The following is a 21,459-nucleotide window of genomic DNA, read 5'->3' as shown; positions in this document are numbered from 1 at the left end:
TAAAAAGGGCGGGATGCATGTCAATAGCTGATGTGGTTGCCCTGCCATGCCCGGCTCCTGACCGGCGCAGTCTGTCCTGCCTCACCAAATTCCTCTTTGCTGGCTGAAGGGCGTCTGTTCGGTGCGTCTGTGTGTGGGTGCCCGAGTGCCAGCAGCTGGAGTCAGGCCCCAGGTGGGGGCCCGTGTGTCCCCGGTGCCAGTGGCTGGAGTGAGCGAGGGCCTGGGTGCTGGCGGCAGGCTGGGACCACAGGCCGGAGGGCCCGGGTGCTGAGAGGCGGTGGCCGGGGGCACTGGAGCGGCAAAGCCAAGAGCCAGCCCCCGGTGCGAGGTTGCGGGTCTCAGGGGCACGGCCCGTGCCTGCAGTGCCCGTGGCCGACAGTCGAGAGCCGGTGAAGAGCCGGGGTAACCAGCGAGCCTGTGGGCGGGGAGGTGGCCGGGGGCTGTGTGCCTCCGGGGCAAGGGGACAGCAGGCTCGTGGCTGCAAGAGCCAGGGGAGCCCTGACCAGCTCTGGCTGTGTCATGCTGTGTCTCCGAGGGCAGGACCACAGCCGAGTTGGCTACTGGGATCCCATTCTGCTCTGCCAGTGTGCGTGGCAGGCTGTCCCTGTGTTCTTTGGAGCTTGCATGTCCAGGTGCTGGTGACTGGGGAGACTGGGATCCGGCAGCAGCTACTGGGCAAATCTAAATTTTCTGCAGTATGTGACAATGTTTTGTATTAGCTAGAACTTCCTAGTAGCAGTTAGGGTTATCACGCGGTTTAATACAGCTTAGAAGTGATGAAAGAATAACTAGCCAAGTTCTGATCATTTTCTGTCAGGATGAAATGAAGTATCCCAATCAAATGATTATAATGGAAACTGCAACTGTACGTGCGAGCACCATCCTGTGTACCTAAGTGCCGGAAATGGTCCTGTTCAATAACATTCAACCTAAGATTTTTTTGATGCTTGTTTTATTGAATTTCTTTCCTTATTAGAACCATTATAAGGCAACAGAAGTTTCTTACTAAGGAATTAATTTTTCCTTAAGACGTAATTTACGATGAACTAAGAAACTATAAGAGGAACAATAAATGCGTGTTTCAATTGTTTGTATGTCCTTCCTACCTTCCCTGGTTCGTTAGACAAGGAACCAGAATACATCTGGGATTCTGTTGTATTTTATGGGTGGTTTCATTACATGCTCATCCTCTTCTATCCATGGCTTCTTCAGTGGAAGGTCTTCAAAGTTGCCATAGGTTGGACAAGCAAGTAGAAGTGAGGACACTAAAACTATATTTGCATAAATTATCCTTGAAGGAGCAGTCTTACTTCCCAGAGGTGGACCTTGTCATTGGGCTTTATGTCCTTGCTTGTTTGCTGTCTCTGACTCTGTATAGCTCCTGTTCACTTCTACAGCGTGGTTCAGTTTTGCTGGCCAGGTTTCAGTCTTCATTCTGGCCTGTTGCTAAGAGTCATTACAACGTGCACAAAGGCTTAAATTTGTTCTAGTGAAAGACTTCCGGGGCAGGTGTTCAAGATGTTGTATAAACAGATATCCTCTTTTGTTCTTTCTGCCATACTTTCAAAGAAAAATGAGTGTCATTTATTTTTATGCAAAAAAATAACGAAATACCAGAGCTCAGGAGAGGTGAGACTGTGGTTCCCTGTCCATACGTCTGCTACAAGTTAATGTTTAATCTCAAGAGAAAGGCTTTGAGAAAGAAATTTTTCTTTGGCATTTCATATCTGCTGGGTTTGGTATCTCTCGCCACTAAGTGTACAGGCTTTTCTAAAATTCATTCCTAGATGCATGCTTTGGTATTTGGGAACTGGAAAGCCTAGTTTGAATTTGTTGATTCCATACTGCACCTTAATTTCATGCTTCAGAGTTGGGCCTGGAGACACACAGCACTGCCATAGATAACTCCCTAGTAAGCATGCAGCCAGGAAGTATGTCAGGCACAGTATAAATTACATTTTACCATTACATATAATTTTGTGCTGTTGAGATTTTTGAAAGGTTAAGGAAAGTGTTGGGAACCTGTCTCTTTAAATTCATCATTGCAGCAGCGATTGATTTGTCTATTGAAATGCTCTGTTTCATGTCAGTGGGTACGGTTATTTGAAAGGCTTATTTCTATGCGCTTTTTTTTGTCATTTTGAAAGACTCAGTGAAGTCATCAGGAGAGGCCACTTCTGAGAGACAGCAGTTTCACTCAAAAGTGAATTGAAGATTGGGCAGGGGAGGAAAGACTTCCAAAACCGATAATAGATATACTGGTATTGTCATAGTAGATTAAATGGCTGGTTCCTTTTTCACAGCTGATCTCTGGCATTTCAAAAGAAGGATTGTATCTGCTAACATAATTATGGACAGAGATGCGAATGAAGGATTTTTTTTTTTTTTTTCCCCTTGTTACTCCATGAAAGACCAGTTTTTACTTGCTTGTGAAGGTGATTAGGGTATTAATTTTTTTCCCTGGGGCACACTGTAGACAGGTGAAGACCGATTCTTCATTGCCTCTCTACGTGCATTTTTTTTCTTACAAAAGATGCTGCACAACTTTTATTTTTTCAAGGCGTAAGAGGGCACAGAACACAGATGTTTCTGTCTTAACTGTTTAGGCCCAAGAACATTTGTGGTTTACCAGAGGAAAGCAAGTGTGCACATTTACTTGCTGAAATGAAGCATAGTAAGAATGATTAGAGATGCCATCTTATCAGTTTCATTAAAAAGACTTGTGGCTTGTATTGTCATGAAAAATTTGAATTATAAATCTTGTAATATTTGTCTGATTTCCCCCCCCCCCCTTTTTTTTTCCTCCTTGTGCCTTTGCTTTTGTAAACTCCTGTGTTATACATGTCATACAGTCCTGGTCTTTGAAGGCCTGATTCTGTTTGTCTGCAGTTTCCTTTCTGGCAGAGTGAAAGTGTGTGGGGCTCAGACGGTGGTCTGAGTTCCTGTGGTCTCCATCTATTATGTGATGTTGGAGACTGTTTTAGTCTCATCTGCCTGACGTCTTTCATATGATGTGTCAGTGCTGGGAAGATAGAATATATGGAGTTTGTCCTATTGAGCACAGTTTCTTCTCTTCAGTATACAGATTAAGATACTTTAAGTTTGCCCAGAAGGTACACTGGTGGAAGGCTTGTAGATGGACAGAAACAGAGGTATTTGACTCTTCCTCAAGGCAATTTCTGCACAGCAGAGTTAGGCCACCACTAAAGACAAAGTCAAAACTCTCATTAGCATAAGTCAGATCAGTACTAGGTTTGAAGAAAAACAGATGTGAGGGAACTAAGGATGTAATCTTGGAGCGTGAAAAATGTGCTCGATAAAACACAAATTTCTGGTATTTTGAAATTGCAGTTTCAGCAAGGTACATTAGATTAGAAGCAGAAAAAAAAAATCACAGCTGAACGTTTGTGTAACTTAGATTAACCATGTGCTGAGATGCAGAGTGGAGGAAAGCGTTCATTTAGCTTTCCTGCTTCCGCTGATACCCTGTTGTTCAAAGGAAGCCTGTAGAATTTGCTCTTTCACCTTGTACAATGAAAGACCATTCACATCATGTTAGTTTGTATGAAGTTGCTAGACAATACTTTTATGTTTTGCTAAACTTACTTTTTAATTTAAGTGGTAGTAGTTTTCAGTTGAAAAAATGAAAACATTTGTAGATGTTGAAATTATGAAGTAGGAGAGCCACACATCTGGACATTTATGGCGTTATTGTCTCAGGTAACATGTAATTCAAAAGCAAGACTACTTTTTCTAGTTCAGTGCAAGCCAGCAACATAACTGAAACAAAGCATCGAGCTGCTACTAATCTGTTATTGCAATCAGCTACATCTGTCACATTTTATATGAAGAAGAAAGGGGGGATAAATTGAAAGTAGCACACAAAATACTGTTTTAGCATTATTGCTGGCTAGATCTGTAAATGGAAATAATAAATCATCATACAACATTGAGGGTAATACTCAAGTATTCCCACTAGCATATCTTATTTACGGCTATTCTAAAGTTTTATTTCTTCTATTTATGTCTCTTTTTGAAGAGGTTGGACCTGAGATGTTGCTCAGTTAGCTATTCTTACACTAGCAAATCTTATTTTTAGCTAAATTCTACAGTAACGGCAGATGAGAATAGTATTATAAAATCAAATAATGATTGCATTATAACCTACTGGGGAGATAAGGCTAAATAAATGTTTATAAAATATTGAAATTAAATTGTATGAACTAAAATTTTAAAATTGCTCCTAAATAAGCTTACAAGTGGAAAGGAGTGGTTATGTCTTTACATTTGTCATCCCCAGAGCTCCTTAAGTAATACAGGAATAGAAACTTTTAGCATTACAGCTCATATGAAAAAAAAGGCAGATATAAAAGCTTCTGAAATTCAGATTAAAAGATGAGGTGAAAGCATAATTTGCATTAGTTTGGTTTTTAAGGTACAAGAGTAACATGCAAATTCAATGCTTGAGTTTCAGTTCCTGAACTTTGCAGTGTGTCTGATCCAAATCTGTGTTACTGACTTGCCTTTGCATTGTATCAGATTCAAAATATGCTTAATGCTCAAAATGAAGAAGGCAGTGATTTATCTCGTGGGGCTGAAACACCCAAGTTTGTAGACTGATTAGCTTATCCTCCATCTTTTCATCTTTACTACTAACAGAAGGTTAAGAAGAATTTGGAAGGTGATTCTGAATTGTACTTGGAAGTGACTCGCCATTGGTATTTTTACAGAACCATCTTAGTGAGCTGTGCTCATCTCTAAGTATGGGAAGGACATGCTCTTAGATGACCGATCTAACCAAATATTTGTTTCTCCTATTGATCTTGGAGTAGATCTGTGTGATTTTTTTTTTTTTTCCCCAATTCATTGGTCCTTCGTTGCACAGAAGAGTGCGCTTAGTTGTTGATATTGTTAGAAGAATAGGTAGAAAGCAGATTTATGTTCTTTGTTGTATGAAGGCTTTAGTTTCCACAACTTATCTGACAGGAACATGTGAATCAAAATACGTACTATTTCCGTCCTTTTAGTTGCTGAGCTTTCTGGTCCTTTTTGGTGTACAGTATCTTGAAAAAAAGGAATTATGATTCTTTTTGCTGTTTTTTTTTGTGTTGAGGCCGAGCTCCTGTGCCAGTTGGAAAGATTTTTGGAACAATTTTGGGAGAGCAAACTTTGCCCTCTTCAAAGATCTGCTTGGAAGAGTACTGTGGGATGAGGCCTTGGAGGGAAGGGGAGCCCAAAAAAACTGGTTAGTGTTCACGGATCACCTCCTCCAAGCTCAAGAGCCGTCCATCCCAATGAACAGGAGGTCAGGCAAAAATACCAGGAAGCCCCCGCGTACGTGAACAAGGAGCTCCTAGCAATACTCAGACACAAAAGGAAGCATACAGAGGGTGGAAGCAAGGACTGGTAAACCATGAGGAATACAGAGAAATTGTCTGAGCATCCAGAGATGAAGTTAGGAAAGCTGAAGCCCAGATAGCATTGAATCTGGCCAGGGACATAAAGGACAACAAGAAGGGCTTCTGTAAGTACCTAGGTGATGAAAGGAAGACTGGTGAAACTCAGTGCTCAAAGAGATGTGGAACCTGATTACATTGAACATGGAAGAGGCTGAGGTGCTGAACGTCGTCTTTGCCTCAGACGTTACTAGCAAGATCAGCCTTCAGGAGTGCCAGGTCCCAGAGACCAAGAGGAAAGGCTGAAGCAAGGAAGATGTACCCTTGTTGGAAGAGGATCAGGTCAGGGAATATATGAGCAAGCTGGACATGAACAAGTCCGTGGGCCCTGATGGGATGCACCAATGAGTGCTGAGGGAGCTAGCAGTTGTCATTGCAAAGCCAATCTCTATGTTCTTTGATCGATCATGGTGACTGGGAGAAGTGTCCAAAGACTGGAGGAAAACAGATGTGATTGCTGTCTTCAGGAAGGGAAAGGAGGAGGACCCAGGGATCTACAGGCTGAGCAGGCTCACCTCCATCCCTGGGAAGGTGATGCAGCAGTGAATCCAGAAAAACCTTTCAAGGCACATTAAGGACAAAAAAATCATCAGGAGTAGTCAGCATGGCTGCACCAAGTGGAGGTCTTGATTGATAAAGTCCTTTGAGGTGACTGACCTCGTAGACGAGGGGAGTGCTCTGGATGTTGTCTAGCTGGACTACACTAAGGCCTTTGATGCTGTCTCCTGTAAGATCCTGACAGAGAAGCTATTGATATACAGGCTGGATGAGCAGATAGTGAGGTGTGTAGAAAACTGACTGAATAGCCAAGTCCAGAGGGTGGTGATCAGCATCACAAAGCCTTGTTGGAGGCCAGTGACTAGTGGTGTACTCTGGGGGTCAATACCGGGTCAAGTCCTGTTTAACATTGTCATTAAGGACCTGGTTGATGGAGTAGAGTGTACCCTCAGCATGTTTGCTGATGACACAAAACAGGGAGGAGTGGCTGATACAGCAGAGGATCATGTTGCTATCCAGAGGGACCTGGAAGGCTGGAGAAATTGGGCTGACAGGGACCTCGTGAAGTTCAGCAATGGGAAGCGCAAAGTCCTGCACCTGGGGTTGAACTACCCCATTCACAGATGTGTACGCTGGGAGCCACCCATCTGGAAAGCAGCTTTGCAGAAAAGGTCCTGGGGATCCTGATGGACACTAGGTTAAACATGAGCCAGCAATGTGCTCTTAGAGCAAAGAAGGCAAAAGATATCCTGGTCTGCACTGGGCAAAGTATTGCCAGCAGATTGAGGGAGGTGATCCTTCCCCTCTGTTCAGCAGTGGTGAGGCCACAGCTGGAGCACTGTGTCCACTTCTGGGGCTGCTCAGTATGAGAGAGACAGGGACCTACTGGAGAGAGCCGAGTGAAGGGCCATGAAGATGCTGAAGAGACTGGAGCATCATTCTTAGGAAGAAAGGCTGAGCGAGCTGAGACCGTTCAGCCTACAGAAGAGCAGGCTGAGGGGAGGATCTCATTAACATATGTAAATACCAGAAGTGAGGGTGCGAAGAAGATGGAGTCGGGCTGTTCTCAATGGTGTGCAGTGACAGGACCAGAGGCAATGGGCACAAACTGAAACTCAGGAGACTCCCTTCTGAGCATCACAAAACACTGTTTCACTGTGGGGGTAACTGAGCAGTGGCACAGGTTGCGCAGAGAGGTTGTGGAGTCTCTATCCTTGGAGCTATTCAAAACTCCTTGGACCTGGTCCTGGGCAGCTGGCTGTAGGTGTCCCTGCTTGAGTGGGGGAATTGGACCAGATGAAGTCCAGAGGTCCCTGTCTACTTCAGTCATTCTGTGAGTGTGTGACTTGAACAATCTTCGTGGTGATAGAATCGCGGCAGGGTTTGGATTGGAGGAGACCTTTAAAGGTCATCTAGTCTAACCCTCTGCCCTGGGCAGGGATGTCTTTCACGAGATAGAGTTGCTCAAAGCCCTTGTCCAACCTGACTTTGAACACTTCCAGTGATGGGGCATCCACCACTTCTCTGGGCAACCTGTTCCTGTATCTCACCACCGTTATTATAAACGATTTCATCCTTATGTCCAATTTATATCTAGTTTTTTCAGTTTAAAACCACTGCCCCTTTTTTGGTCACTGCAGGACTTGGAAAAAGTCTTTCTTAGTCTTTCTTGTAAGACTTCTTTATATATTGAAGTGCTGCCAATGAGTTGTACCCAGAGCCATCTCATTTCCAGGCTGAACAACCCCAACTCTCTCCGCCTTTCTTCACAGGAGAGGTGTTCCATTCCTCTGACCATTTTTGTGGCCCTCTTGACCAGCTCTAACAGGTCTATGTCTGTCTTGTACTGGGGACTCCGAAGTTGGATGCAGGACTCCAGGTGGGCTGTCACAAGAGCAGTGCAGAGGGGGACGATCCCTTCCCTTGACTTACTGGCCACATCTTCGGAGCTTGTGTGAAGACGTCACTACATACCTGTATGAAGACATGCACAAACAATATCTCCTCAAGCATTCGCTAAGAGGCATCCAACTTCAAAGCATAGGCTTCATAGCTGTGGTAGCAAGCCACTGCTGAGATCAGAAGAGAGTACTGCCATTTTGAAAATCTAGTCTAGTTGGCTTGGTTCCAATGCATGCTAATGTATCTATTTTTGCTGGTGAATTGTAGCTGTTGTACATCTAGGTAATAATTTTGGCTTTATCTGTGTGATTGTATACAAGAAGTTATGTATATATATTCCATTATTTTAATCCCTCCTTTTTTAAACAAATAAATGAAAAAAAAGAAGAAAGTGGAGCCCTGCTAGTCGTTTACGTTCTGGCCTGCTTGACTTCCTCTTCCATGGAGACTGATTTCCAGATCTATAGTCAGCGCCAGAGGTGAAGGCGTAGTACAATCATATTAATTCATCCCTGCGGTAATACCTTACTTAATTCCTTTGAAAGGATGTTCTATTACCCCTTCATAGGCTTGCCATTGTAGTCAGACTGTGAACAACAAATTTACCAGCATATTCATCTGTTCTGTTTCCAGAGTATGAGCTTATAAATTATGGAAGAGTTATAAGTTTGGAAGCGCATGAACGTGCACTCCGTGTTGCAAAGTTTTACCCCATTTCTTCTGTTCAGTCCACAGAGTCACTCAGATCTTCCTGATGTTGTTTTGATCTTCCACTAAACAGAAAGTGAATCAATATTTTATCTCAGCTGTTAATCCAAGAAGCATACACTTTTGGTTCCTGAGCTGTGTTTTTTTTACTGGGAAATACTGTTTCCAGAGTTAACCCATCAGCAGCTCCAGTGGTAGAACAGCAGGTTGCCGTTTGTCCGTGTGCCAGTTTCATATTTATTTTTCTGTTCTCATCATGTTCTCTTTTTTCCTTTAGCTTAAATTGTTCTTTTTCATGTGATACTGTATTGGTTGTTTTACTGCAGTCAAGACAAATGAGAGCTACAGTGTTTCTTCATCTGGGAAATGCACTTTATTATCAAAAATGTAAAATAAAACTGGCATGGTTGACTTCTGGTAAACTCATGTCACATTTAATTGAATTTTCCATTTACTTCAAGGCTGTCTATTATCTTTCCTTGATGATTTATCTTAAGTATTGTGCAGTACTGGAATATGACTAATGGGCTTGTCATTCATTAATCACTACCAATCCATACTGATTTGTTAAATACAAGTGTTACATTTGTTTGCTTCCTAGCAAGTCTAGATAGTGTTTACAAAGATGGACTAAAAGGTGACTTCAGGCAGTTTTTCACCAGCCTTGCTTGGTGAAATGTTTTCATAACTTTTCTCTGGTCACTTTACACTTTTAGTGAACACAAGGGAGTTGGAGTGAGGTCTGGTACTAATGTTGTGACAAAACATCACTCTCTAAGCAGAACTGGAAGGTGAATTCTGTTTAAACCTGTTAGGGTGATAATGTCTAGTCTTAAAGAAATATTAATATACTTTTTCTTTGTCTTTCAGAACAATGGGTCACTTGCCTGGTGCCAGAATCATAAGCAGTGTTCAAAGGTAGGTCCTTTTTCCCCCCTGTCATTTAAGTTACCTAGTTGCTTTCAATCTCTTGCATGTAGATTAAGTTCTTTTCATCTTAGCCTGTTTTCAGAAGCATCTGTTTATATTTTATTGGGAAACCTCAACTTATAATAAAATACCTAAAATTAAAACAGAGTGATTGACTCTTTCAGGACAAAGGAATCATGTTTGAGGATAAATAAGTATCAAGCTTAGTTAAATCAATATAATTCTGTGGGTAAGAGCAAACTTTACACTGGCTAAAATCTGGTGTATCATTTGTGTTCTTTCAGTATTTTTGGTCGTAAGAGAGTAAAACTGTCAATCACTTTAAAATTCACTCCAGCAGCACCGAGGTATGCCAACATTCAAAATTTCATTCAGTTTGTGTATTTAATTTTTAGCCTGACACTGAACTGCTTTGAAAAAATTCTTCATACAAATCCGAGGGTCTCTACTGATGCCCTGTCCTATCCTAGCACTTTAACCCTGAAAACCTAGAGGGTAGGTGAGCTAAATGTCAGCTGATTCTGCTGTGCAAGAGTCTTTCTGTGGTACCTGGGTAGAGGCAACAATGATTTGGGAGCTTTGGTGGGTCGAAGTGGAATTAAAGACTCTAGTGCCGACTGTTTGTAACAAAGTCATGGAAGATGCATCTGCTGGAAATTTACCTGAAAATGGTGAAGGTAGTATATTTGTCTTAGTCTTCTCGAAAATGTATTTGTACAATAACTTAGGCTTTTTAACTTCAATATTTATTCTTTATTCTGTGAAGATTGTACTGCAAATGGAATTAAATCCAAGTAGCGTTGTTCTGTATTGTTTTAGTGATGTAATCTATGTAAATTCTGATGCTAACCCTTGATTTCAACACATGACAATTTCTTCTCTACAATTAAAGAGTGATATTACTGGTTCACTGATCTAGTTTCTGTTGAAATGAATGGGACTGGAAATGGACCAATTTGTTATTGACTGTTCCGTCACGGGAAAATAATCCAAAGTTGATTGCTTTTGTCAGTATTAAAACCAGAATAGAACAACTTTAGTGTAAGAAGAGAGTGGCACAATTCCTATTAGCTGTGTCGCGCTGCTAAGTGTTGCACTTCTGCAATGAGATCTCATTATCCTTAAAAAAACCCAAACAAACAGAGGTGCAGAGAATGTGGCTCATTGCAATTGAAGTGCCTTTTAAGGAAAGTATGGGGGTCTTGCCCAGTACCACAGTGATCCTGATGCAGTTTTCTTTTTCATTCATTTATGAAGGCAGCCTTGGTATCTATGTGAAAGGTCTTCCAGTGGTTAGTATCTGCCCTATGCAGAAGGAATTGTAAAATAAAAGTTGTCCAGCTTTTAAAGCAAGGCAAAGGCTATAGAAACATCTCTCTGAGTCACTCCCAAGTTCATAGAATCCACTTAAGATGGATACAAGGTATTATGAATTTAAGGTTTACCTTAATATTGTATTAGTCTCTTGAAATCAGTGTAAGAATGCTACAAATTAATATTATTTTGTAATACAACATGCAACAACAGTTTAAGTTTTGAATTACTTCACATATACTTTACAGTCATGTTACCTTAAGTTTTCATTTGTTCTAAGGAAGGTAATACATTTTTCCTTAAGAAAGCAGCTTTGCCATATTTAGAAAAAGAAATAAATATAAACTTGGTGAAATTACTAGCAGAACTGAACATTAACAGAATGGTGTCTTGTTTCAGGAGAGTTTTGGTTTTCTGTGTTTTGCAATGTAAAGTCAAACAATTGCATTACCTAACTGAAATTTTTAAAGCAATGCAGGGGATTGAGTTAATCTTTTAAGAATGCAAATTCCTGTCACTGCTTCTTAGCACCACAGTGCAGAAGGTTTATATGAGCGTGATTCTGCTAAATATCTCAGATGACGTTTTTTCTAAAGGATCCTTTATTTTGTGGTTGTGGTGTTCAGTGACACAGCTGTTTGAGGTGATTTGTGCTATAGTGCAGATGACAGCAAACATCCAGCTACTTTGTTAGCAGAGGGACTTTGAAACTCAGCAGAACCTTTTGTTTGCACAAGTATTTTCATCTGACACACAGTGGAGAAATTTTACTTGGAAGTTGCATCAATGTATCAGGCAGTAGCTGATACAGCAATAAAAGATGATGTACTTAATTTAGTAACTTTTCTGTTATTTTACTCTTTCACGGAAAAATTTGTAAGATGGAAAAGGTACAGTGTAGTCCAGCTTCTTACTTGTAACATAACCAATCCCAATTCTATCTTGGAAGCATTGTTTTTCATTCCAAGGAGAGACAGTAGCTTGTAAAAGTAGAAGACCTGGGTGGAATGTGAAGCTATGAAGAAGGAAATATTGTCATAAAGAATCCAATACAGGGCTTTTGCATGTGTTTTCTCTTCATTGCAAACACCTTTGATGTCTGATTTGACTTCAGTTTGCCTAGACCTGATCTGGCAAAAAGCTGTTCCAAAGTCTTTGTCTGTTATTCTCTGAGAGTAAGATCAGTCTGGCATAAAATTCTGTGGAAATTTTGTAGCCACAATTTTGTACGTGGAATAACTGGAAAAAATATCATCCTACTAGCATACAATGAAAATAATTATTTTCCTCGTCTATGGTCTTTATATTTAGGGATACTTGTGTAGTTGAAGACAGCTGTTGCTAAGATGTTGTTGTACCTCCAAAGTTAATTCAAGCTGTTATACCATTGCCTTCTAATACAAGTGTAGACAACCACAGTCAGTGTGAAGATGAATACCTTTGAGAAATACTGATTTTTCAAAGAGATGCAAATCTAATGAACTAAAATGATTTTAGCTCTCACAGGAATAGTTGCAGATTGTTACCTACATCCCAAATGGCTATTTTTTTTGTTATTTTAATGGAACAAGTCACAAAAGCATGACTGTGAGCAGCAAAATATACACCAATGATTTTATATGTAATTTAATTCAATAAGATCTCTCCAGAGGTGTATTTTACAAGATAAAAACACAAGAGAGCTCTTGAATGTTTGCCCTGTTTTGACATGAGGCAGGTAGTTTTAATATGTGAAAAATACTCTATTATAGTTAGGACAACTATAGGATCATGAAGTAAATGGTCATTTTTGGTTGTAGCAGTTATTTACTCATTGCCATCGTGCACTCCTACTTGTCTGCTTTTATGGAGCTGAAGCAGACAAAGGGTTTTATAGGGATCCTGTCAATTGCCTTCCACTGCGAATATGAGTATTGAGGTAGAATTGGCCCTGGAGTCAGTGAAGTTTGCTGTGGACTTCTTTGGATGTAGATTTGAAACCAAAATTTTTTGTCTAACTTTTTGTCCATAGTTCTGTCACTTTGTTTGAGCTTATGCTTTTCATATTATTTTATAGTTGTGTCTTTCTTTTTTCTTATGTTTTGCTCTTTTCTACTGTGTTCATTCTTCTCACTACTACTTTATGGGGAGTATTTGGTTTTCTTTTCTTTTAAATCTCATGGTCTCAGAAGAAAAAGAATTTTTATTAAAAATTGAAAGGGATTTTTCCTGCCCTTGTAATTATAGTAGATATCTGATGTGTTTCAGTGTCTTATAGACCCTAAATGTATACTTTGACATTGAGGTTTATTTTGAGGTTTAGACATTTTTCTACTGTTTATCCAGGAGAAAATTGTTTGGTACTGTTGGTTAGAATTAAAATAATATTTGAGAATTATTGTACACATAAACTAATGTAGTTTTATGTGACAACTTCTGCATGTTGCTTATATATGGGTAAAAACAATAAATATTAATCCAGTAACTGTTTGGTCCTGAAATTGGTTCTTTTAATCTTTTAATATTTAATACATTAAGTATGAACCTGAGTCTTAAAAACTTGGTGAGTTTTTCTTTGGAAATCAGATAGACTAAACTAGACTATTTCAGTTGGAAGCAACCTGCAGTGATCATCTTGTCCAACTTCCTGCCCACTTCAGGGCTGACCAAAAGTTAAAGCATATTGTTAAGAGCATTGTCCAAATGCCTCTCAAACACTGACAGGCTTGAGGCATTGATCACCTCTCTAGGAATCCTGTTCCAGCATTTGACCACTCTCTCGTTAAAGAAACGCTTCCTAAGGTCCAGTCTAAACCTCCCTTGGTGCAGCTTTGAGCCGTTCCAACATGTCCTGTCACTGGATCCCAGGGAGAAGAGCTCAGTACCTCCCTCTCCACTTCACCTCCTCAGGAAGCCATAGAAGGTCGCAACAGTGACACAGCACTGGCCAGTTTGAACTCTAATTTAGCTTTAGGACTTCATGTCTTCTCCCTGTGTATATGAACCACAGCTCTGTAATCTTCCTCTGAAGAAGATTGTACAATTTCTTTTTCCTCTTGAGCTTCTCAAGGAGTTCCCCGTTCAGCTAAGCTGGTCTTCTGCCCTGCTTGCTTGACTTATGACACAGTGGAATTGCCAGCTCCTGTGCTTCTAAAGGGTAGTTCTTAAAAACTGACCAGCACTCGTGGACGACTCAGCCCTCAAAAGCAGAGTTCCAGGGTTGTCTGCCGAAAAGAAGGTTATCAGGAGTAGTCAGCATGGATTCATCAAGGGGAAATCATGCCTGACCAATCTGATAGCTTTCTACGATGACATGACTGGCTGGGTAGACGAAGGGAGAGCTGTGGATGTTATCTACCTTGACTTCAGCAAGGCTTTTGACACAGTCTCCCATGATATCCTCCTCGGGAAGCTGAGGAAGTGTGGGCTGGATGAGTGGTCGGTGAAGTGGATAGAGAACTGGCTGAATGGCAGAACTCAGAGGGTTGTCATCAGCGGCGCTGAGTCTAGTTGGAGGCTGGTGACAAGTGGTGTCCCTCAGGGGTCAGTACTGGGCCCAGTCTTGTTTAACTTCTTCATCAACGACCTGGATGAAGAGTTAGAATGTACCCTCAGCAAGTTTGCTGACGACACCAAACTGGGAGGTGTGGTAGATACACCGGAAGGCTGTGCTGCCATTCAGCGTGACCTGGATAGGCTGGAGAGCTGGGCAGAGAGGAACCTGATGAGGTTCAACAAGGGCAAGTGCAGGGTCCTGCACCTGGGGAGGAACAACCTCATGCACCAGTACAGGCTTGGGGTGGACCTGCTGGAGAGCAGCTCTGCGGAGAGGGACCTGGGTGTCCTGGTGGACGACAGGTTAACTATGAGCCAGCAGTGTGCCCTGGCTGCCAAGAAGGCCAATGGGATCCTGGGGTGCATCAAGAAGAGTGTGGCCAGCAGGACAAGGGAGGTTCTCCTTCACCTCTACACTGCCCTAGTGAGGCCTCATCTAGAGTACTGTGTCCAGTTCTGGGCTCCCCAGTTCAAGAAGGATGAAGAGCTACTGGAGAGAGTCCAGCGGAGGGCTACAAGGATGGTGAGGGGACTGGAGCATCTCCCCTACGAGGAGAGGTTGAGGGAACTGGGCTTGTTCAGCCTGAAGAAGAGAAGGCTGCGAGGGGACCTTATAAATGCCTACAAATATCTGAAGGGTGGGTGTCAGGAGGATGGGGCCAAGCTCTTTTCAGTGGTGCCCAGTGACAGGACAAGGGGTAATGGGCACAAACTGAGGCACAGGAAGTTCCGTCTGAACATGAGGAGGAACTTCTTCTCTCTGAGGGTGACGGAGCACTGGAACAGGCTGCCCAGGGAGGTTGTGGAGTCTCCTTCTCTGGAGATATTCAAGACCCGCCTGGACGGGGTCCTGTGCAGCCTGCTGTAGGTGACCCTGCTTCGGCGGGGGGGTTGGACTAGATGACCCACAGAGGTCCCTTCCAACCCCTACTATTCTGTGATTCTGTGATTCTGTGATAGCTCCCTGAGCAGCTTAAAGTTTGCTCACCTGAAGTCCAGGGTAGCAACTGCGCTGTCCTTTTTTCTTATTACACTGAAAATTTTAAACTCCATCATTTCATGACCACAGTGTCTGAGACAGCCATCTACCATCACTTTCTATATTCACAGACAGAAAGTCTAGGAGGGCATCTTTCCTACTTGGCTCACTGAGTGCTTGTGGAAAGAAATTATCTCCCACAAACTTCAAGAATATCCCAGACCTGCTCATCATAGGGAAGTTGAAACCTCCCATGAGGACAAAGCCTACCCATCCAGAGATTTTTCCTAATTGCCTTTGGAATAACTCATCAGTGCTTACATCCTGGCTGGGTGATTGATAGTAGACACCCACTACAACATCTCCTTTGTCTTCAGTCCCCGTAATCCTCACCCAGAGGCTCTCAACCACATCATCGCTAACTGTAAGGGCTGTACAGTCACTCCTCTCCCTTAGACGCAGTGCAACTCCATCTCACCTGCCCTGCCTATCCCTCCTGAAGAGCTTGTAGCTCTCTGTCCCAGCACTCTGATCATGGGTCTCATTCAATCAAGTCTCACTAATAACCATTGATATCACAGTTCTGGGAAATAACCAGTGCTTCCAGTTCATCCTGTTTGTTGGAAAGAGAAAAGAGGGGCAGGCCACTTGGGAAGAGTACAGAAACGTGGTGAGAGCATGCAGGGATGCGACGAGTAAGGCCAAGGCTCACCTGGAATTGAAGCTGGCAAGGGATGTCAAAAACAACAAGAAGGCAAGAACAAGAAGGGCTTCTTCAACTACATCAGCAGCAAAAGGAAGGCTAGGGACAACGTGGGGCCGCTGCTGAATGAGGTGGGTGTCCTGGTGACGGAGGATGCGGAGAAGGCAGAGCTACTGAATGCCTTCTTTGCTTCAGTCTTCGGTGCTAAGACTGGCCCTCAGGAATCCCAGGCCCCAGAGGTAAGAGAAGAAGCCTACAAAGAGGACGACTTTCCCTTGGTCGAGGAGGACTGTGTGAGGGAACGCTTAAGTGATCTGGATGTCCACAAATCCATGGGCCCCGATGGAATGCAGCCATGAGTGCTGAGGGAGCTGGCGGATGTCATTGCTGAGCCACTCTCCATCATCTTTGAGAGGTCCTGGAGGACAGGAGAGGTGCCCGAGGACTGGAGAAAGGCCAATGTCACTCCAATCTTCAAAAAGGGCAAGAAGGAGGACCCAGGGAACTACAGGCCGGTCAGCCTCACCTCCATCCCGGGAAAGGTGATGGAGCAGCTTATCCTGGAGGCCATCATGAAGCAAGTGGAAGAAAAGAAGGTTATCAGGAGTAGTCAGCATGGATTCACCAAGGGGAAATCATGCCTGACCAATCTGATAGCTTTCTACGATGACATGACTGGCTGGGTAGACGAAGGGAGAGCCGTGGATGTTGTCTACCTAGACTTCAGCAAGGCTTTCGACACAGTCTCCCATGATATCCTCCTAGGGAAGCTGAGGAAGTGTGGGCTGGATGAGTGGTTGGTGAAGTGGATAGAGAACTGGCTGAATGGCAGAACTCAGAGGGTTGTCATCAGCGGCGCTGAGTGTAGTTGGAGGCTGGTAACAAGTGGTGTCGCCCAGGGGTCAGTACTGGGCCCAGTCTTGTTCAACTTCTTCATCAACGACCTGGATGAAGAGTTAGAATGTACCCTCAGCAAGTTTGCTGACGACACCAAACTGGGAGGAGTGGTAGATACACCAGAAGGCTGTGCTGCCATTCAGCATGACCTGGATAGGCTGGAAAGCTGGGCAGAGAGGAACCTGATGAGGTTCAACAAGGGCAAATGCAGGGTCCTGCACCTGGGGAGGAACAACCTCATGCACCAGTACAGGCTTGGGGTGGACCTGCTGGAAAGCAGCTCTGCGGAGAGGGACCTGGGTGTCCTGGTGGACGACAGGTTAACTATGAGCCAGCAGTGTGCCCTGGCTGCCAAGAAAGCCAATGGGATCCTGGGGTGCATCAAGAAGAGTGTGGCCAGCAGGAGGAGGGAGGTTCTCCTTCACCTCTACACTGCCCTAGTGAGGCCTCATCTAGAGTACTGTGTCCAGTTCTGGGCTCCCCAGTTCAAGAAAGATGAAGAGCTACTGGAGAGAGTCCAGCGGAGGGCTACGAGGATGATGAGGGGACTGGAACATCTCCCCTACGAGGAGAGGATGAGGGAACTGGGCTTGTTCAGCCTGAAGAAGAGAAGGCTGAGAGGGGACCTTATAAATGCTTAACAAATATCTGAAGGGTGGGTGTCAAGAGGACGGGGCCAGACTATTTTCCGTGGTGCCCAGTGACAGGACAAGGGGCAATGGGCACAAACTGAGGCACAGGAAGTTCCGTCTGAACATGAGGAAGAACTTCTTCCCTCTGAGGGTGATCGGGCACTGGCACAGGCTGCCCAGGGAGGTTGTGGAGTGTCCTTCTCTGGAGATATTCAAGACCCGCCTGGACAAGGTCCTGTGCAGCTTGCTGTAGGTGACCCTGCTTCGGGGGTGACCCTACTATTCTGTGATTCTGTGATTCTGTGTTTCTCATACTTCATGCGTTGGTGTACAAGCATTTCAGATACGCTCCTGAGCCTTCTGTGCTCCCAGGAGCAGAGCAGCATAAATGTTCCCACTAGCATTGCCACCCTTATTAGGATTGATACCACATGTGTAGGTATGGAAATAAAACCTACTTTGGGCTTTTCCTCCTTTTCCCGTCTGATTAGTTGTATTTTGTGTGATACAGGTTATATACATGAAGAAGTAGTGTCTGTAATGTATTGATCTCTTCTAACGTAATAATATACTGTGTTATTTCAGTTTAAAGAATTTGGCTTGTTTCCAATACAAGTAGTCAGTCAGCTTTGATACACATTTGTAACCCTCAGTAGTACTGGAAAAGTTCCTTCTAAATGACAAAATGTAGAAAAAACTTAATCTTCTTAATTTTTGAGCGTAGTGGCAGCTCCTAAGGAGGGAAGGGTAGGTAGGACAGGTCAGTGTTTAAAGTCCCGTTGGTTGAGTATACAGAGTGTCTAAACCAGAATGGCTAGTTTTGCTGTTGAGAAACTTTTGTGACACGTGTTGTTTGAGGTTTGTATATCTGTTGAAGTGATAGGTCTCAGAACACTTTTCCTTTTTCTTTTCTAAAACAGATTTTCTAGTAAAAGTCACATAATGAAATCTGTTTGGATTCTAGCTATTCTAGTGGAATTCTCATTGACTTTAATGAGAAATTCTGAGTAGAGAGATGTATGTTCGGTGTTAAGAGAAGAATTTTGTCCAGATACAGTTGTTATTAGATTTGTGTTTTCTGAAGCTGATCTTACACATTTTACTTGCAATTTCCAATGTCCATAAGGGTAGAAAATAGTATTCTTGTTTTTAGGCTATGTACAGATGTTGTTATGTGACAATTTCGTGATATTGCTTCTTAAAATGATATACAGTTTACTTAGTGAGTTCAAGAGAAAAGCAGAAAACGTCCACTCATTTTCAAAACTTTTTTATTTTCTTATGCATATTAACCCACTGACTATATGCATATACTGACTGCACACAGGGGGAGGGTCTGTCTTACTCCTCTTGTTTACTTGGACTAGTAGCTTCCTCTTTATGTCATCCACTTGAACTAAAGCATTACAGTAATCACAAAATTTGTTGATCATCCTCCCACTAACAGTTCTGTGTGGATTAATGTACTACTTGATGTCTGAAACACTATCAGAGTCTGGACCAATAAAATAGTCTGCAAGGACTGCTCGAGTACTTCATGGATAACAATGTCGCACTGGAGGTTTGCTCTTTTTGTACAATGGCAATGAACTGTTTTATGTTGTGTTTTGAATTCCTCCACTGACTTCACCTTTGCTATTGGATTTAACTTTGAAATCTTTACATAATTCTTGTTTAAAACTTTGTCTCTCCTTAACTTATCCTCTGAAAATCTTTACGTGCCATTTTGCCTCTTTCTCTCCACTAGTGTCACTATTCTGTATACCCAGCTACCTGTTTCTTACAAATCTGCCAAAGAATCAGTAAATTGTTTAGGTTGGAAGGAACCTCTTGAGATTTTTTTAGTGCAACCCCCCTACTCAAGCAGGGTCAGCTAGAGCAGGTTGTCCAGAACCATGTCCGGTTGGGTTTGGAGTATCTCCACAGATGAAGACCAACGACCTCTCTGAGCAACATGTTCAAGTGTTTGACCACCTACACAATAAAAATTTTTTTGTGTTTCCTGTTTTTTAATTTGTGCCCATTGCTTCTTGTCTGGTCTGTGGGCATGACTGAGAAGAGCCTGGCTCCCTCTTCTTCAGTGCTTCCCGTCAGGTATTTATACACAAGGGTAAGATCCCCTGAACCTTCTTCTCTCCAGGCTGAACAGTCTCAGCATTTGCTGTTCCTGCTCCATTTTGCCAGTTTGTTTTTACAGTGTGAGCTCCATAGTGCCGAGGCCGTTCTTCTCGAGTACTTGGAAGTGCTGAGCACATAACAGGTGCTTCCCTAGAAAAACAACAGCAAGAGATGAATGCTAGTGAGAGTAACATGAAATGACAGAGTGTCCTACATTGATGCTGGTTTAGTGAAAAATGTATTTTAGCCCTAAGGGGGGGGGGGTCAAAAAGACTGGGAAAGGCATTTCAAGAGAATTTGTGAAGTAGAGATAATTTTTTTTTTACAGCTCCTTACGCATGTTTTTCTTTTTGTAAGCAACTGAAAGTCAAAAGACCAGCAGGCATAATTTAGAGCTGCATGTGCAGTGGCATTTACAAGGACTGGAGATAAATGAGAATCATCATCATGCACTGTGAATTGCAATACAACTTTCTTGTTCCCAGCAGCCAAGGCAGTGGTCCCTGATTGATTGATTCTGCAGAAAGGCTGAAAGGCTGTTTTTTCAGTTTTCGGAACTGAGAGGAAAATGTGAAAATAAAGATAAATAAGTTTACAAATGCTGCAGCCAAATAAACAGACTGTTTCAAAAAGACAACTCTGATTTCTTTTTAGAATAATACACTCCTGAATTCAGTCTGTGAGCTATTGTTCCAGGCTTCCAGCTGAGCTCTTTCCAAAGATAATGCAGGTGGAAAGATGAGTTAATGGTTTAAACAATTAGAGATTTGATGCACTCTTCCATCTGTCAAAGCCCACTGAAATGAAAGCTCACAGTTTTAATTTGTGCCTCCAGCATCTAACTCAGTCTGAAATGGTGTCAGTGATTTGCCCTGCCCACAGTGCTGTCATTCTTATGGTAAGCATTCTGTGCACACACGCTGGGAGACTTTTATCAAACATATTAGTGTGCATTTGAGAGATCATTAGCCTGAAGTAGCTGGAACATTCCAGGTTTCTTAGCCTGGAAACTCACATCTCTGCTGGAAACTGTGTTGAGCCACTGTTACTTACACAAGAAAGCTACAGCAGCATAGGCATAGCTTTGTAACGTTTAAGAGGAATAGTGATTCTTGGTATTGTCAATCTGTCGTGATTTAAATATCACCCATGAGAGGGTGAGATAATAGATGTTTTGATTTTTGGCTAAAAAGAAAGAATGAATAAGAATTTCTTGCTTGAAAGACAGAGTGCTTTTCTTTCATGTCTAGTAAAAGATAAGGTAGAACCATTTATTAGAATAGAGTTTGTAAGAATTGGTCAGATTATTGGTGTGCTAAATAGCTAAAGTAATCCTGAACGTATAATAAATCAGGAGGTAATAATGATTGCTTTCATTCTAAGGATTATTTGATTTTTTTATCATTCATCTATGAAAAGGTAAAGGGGGCTGAGAGAACCATAGTGTTTAGGTGATTAAAGCTTAACTAGCCAAGAAATAGGTTGACTGAAGTTTCAGGATAATTGTGTTTGGGGAAATAGAAGAAAGAGCTTTGTGATTCAGTGTTTGTGTTTATACAAAAGCATTAGTGTATAAATGTGCGGTGATGACAGGAGTCCCTTTGTTCTCTAAGGGCCTTGAGAACTGACAAATAAACAGAATTTGAATCGAAACAATGCTTATGGTACTTTGTAATCCTCTGATGTATCGCTCTGTATTTTCCGGGTATCAAAAAACCAGTTATATTAGAACATAGGACATTGAAATAAGTGGAAATATTGAAAGTGCATGTTCTTCATACTTGTAGT

The 21,459-nt window shown here is 42.4% G+C and overlaps 1 protein-coding gene across 1 annotated transcript in view; it reads left to right on the top strand.

Moving 5' to 3' along the window:
* Positions 1 to 21,459, top strand: part of ANOS1 (anosmin 1) — a 150,341-nt gene that overhangs the window by 19,867 nt on the left and 109,015 nt on the right. The window contains exon 2 of the mRNA XM_075428212.1: positions 9,435 to 9,482. Within this exon, the coding sequence (XP_075284327.1) occupies positions 9,435 to 9,482 (48 nt within the window). The remainder of the gene's footprint in view (positions 1 to 9,434; positions 9,483 to 21,459) is intronic.

This window comes from Opisthocomus hoazin, chromosome 1 (assembly GCF_030867145.1).
Source record: "Opisthocomus hoazin isolate bOpiHoa1 chromosome 1, bOpiHoa1.hap1, whole genome shotgun sequence".
Lineage (NCBI taxonomy): Eukaryota > Metazoa > Chordata > Aves > Opisthocomiformes > Opisthocomidae > Opisthocomus > Opisthocomus hoazin.
The sequence above is the reverse complement of the archived record's forward strand: the minus strand, read 5'-3'. Positions and strand labels throughout refer to the sequence as shown.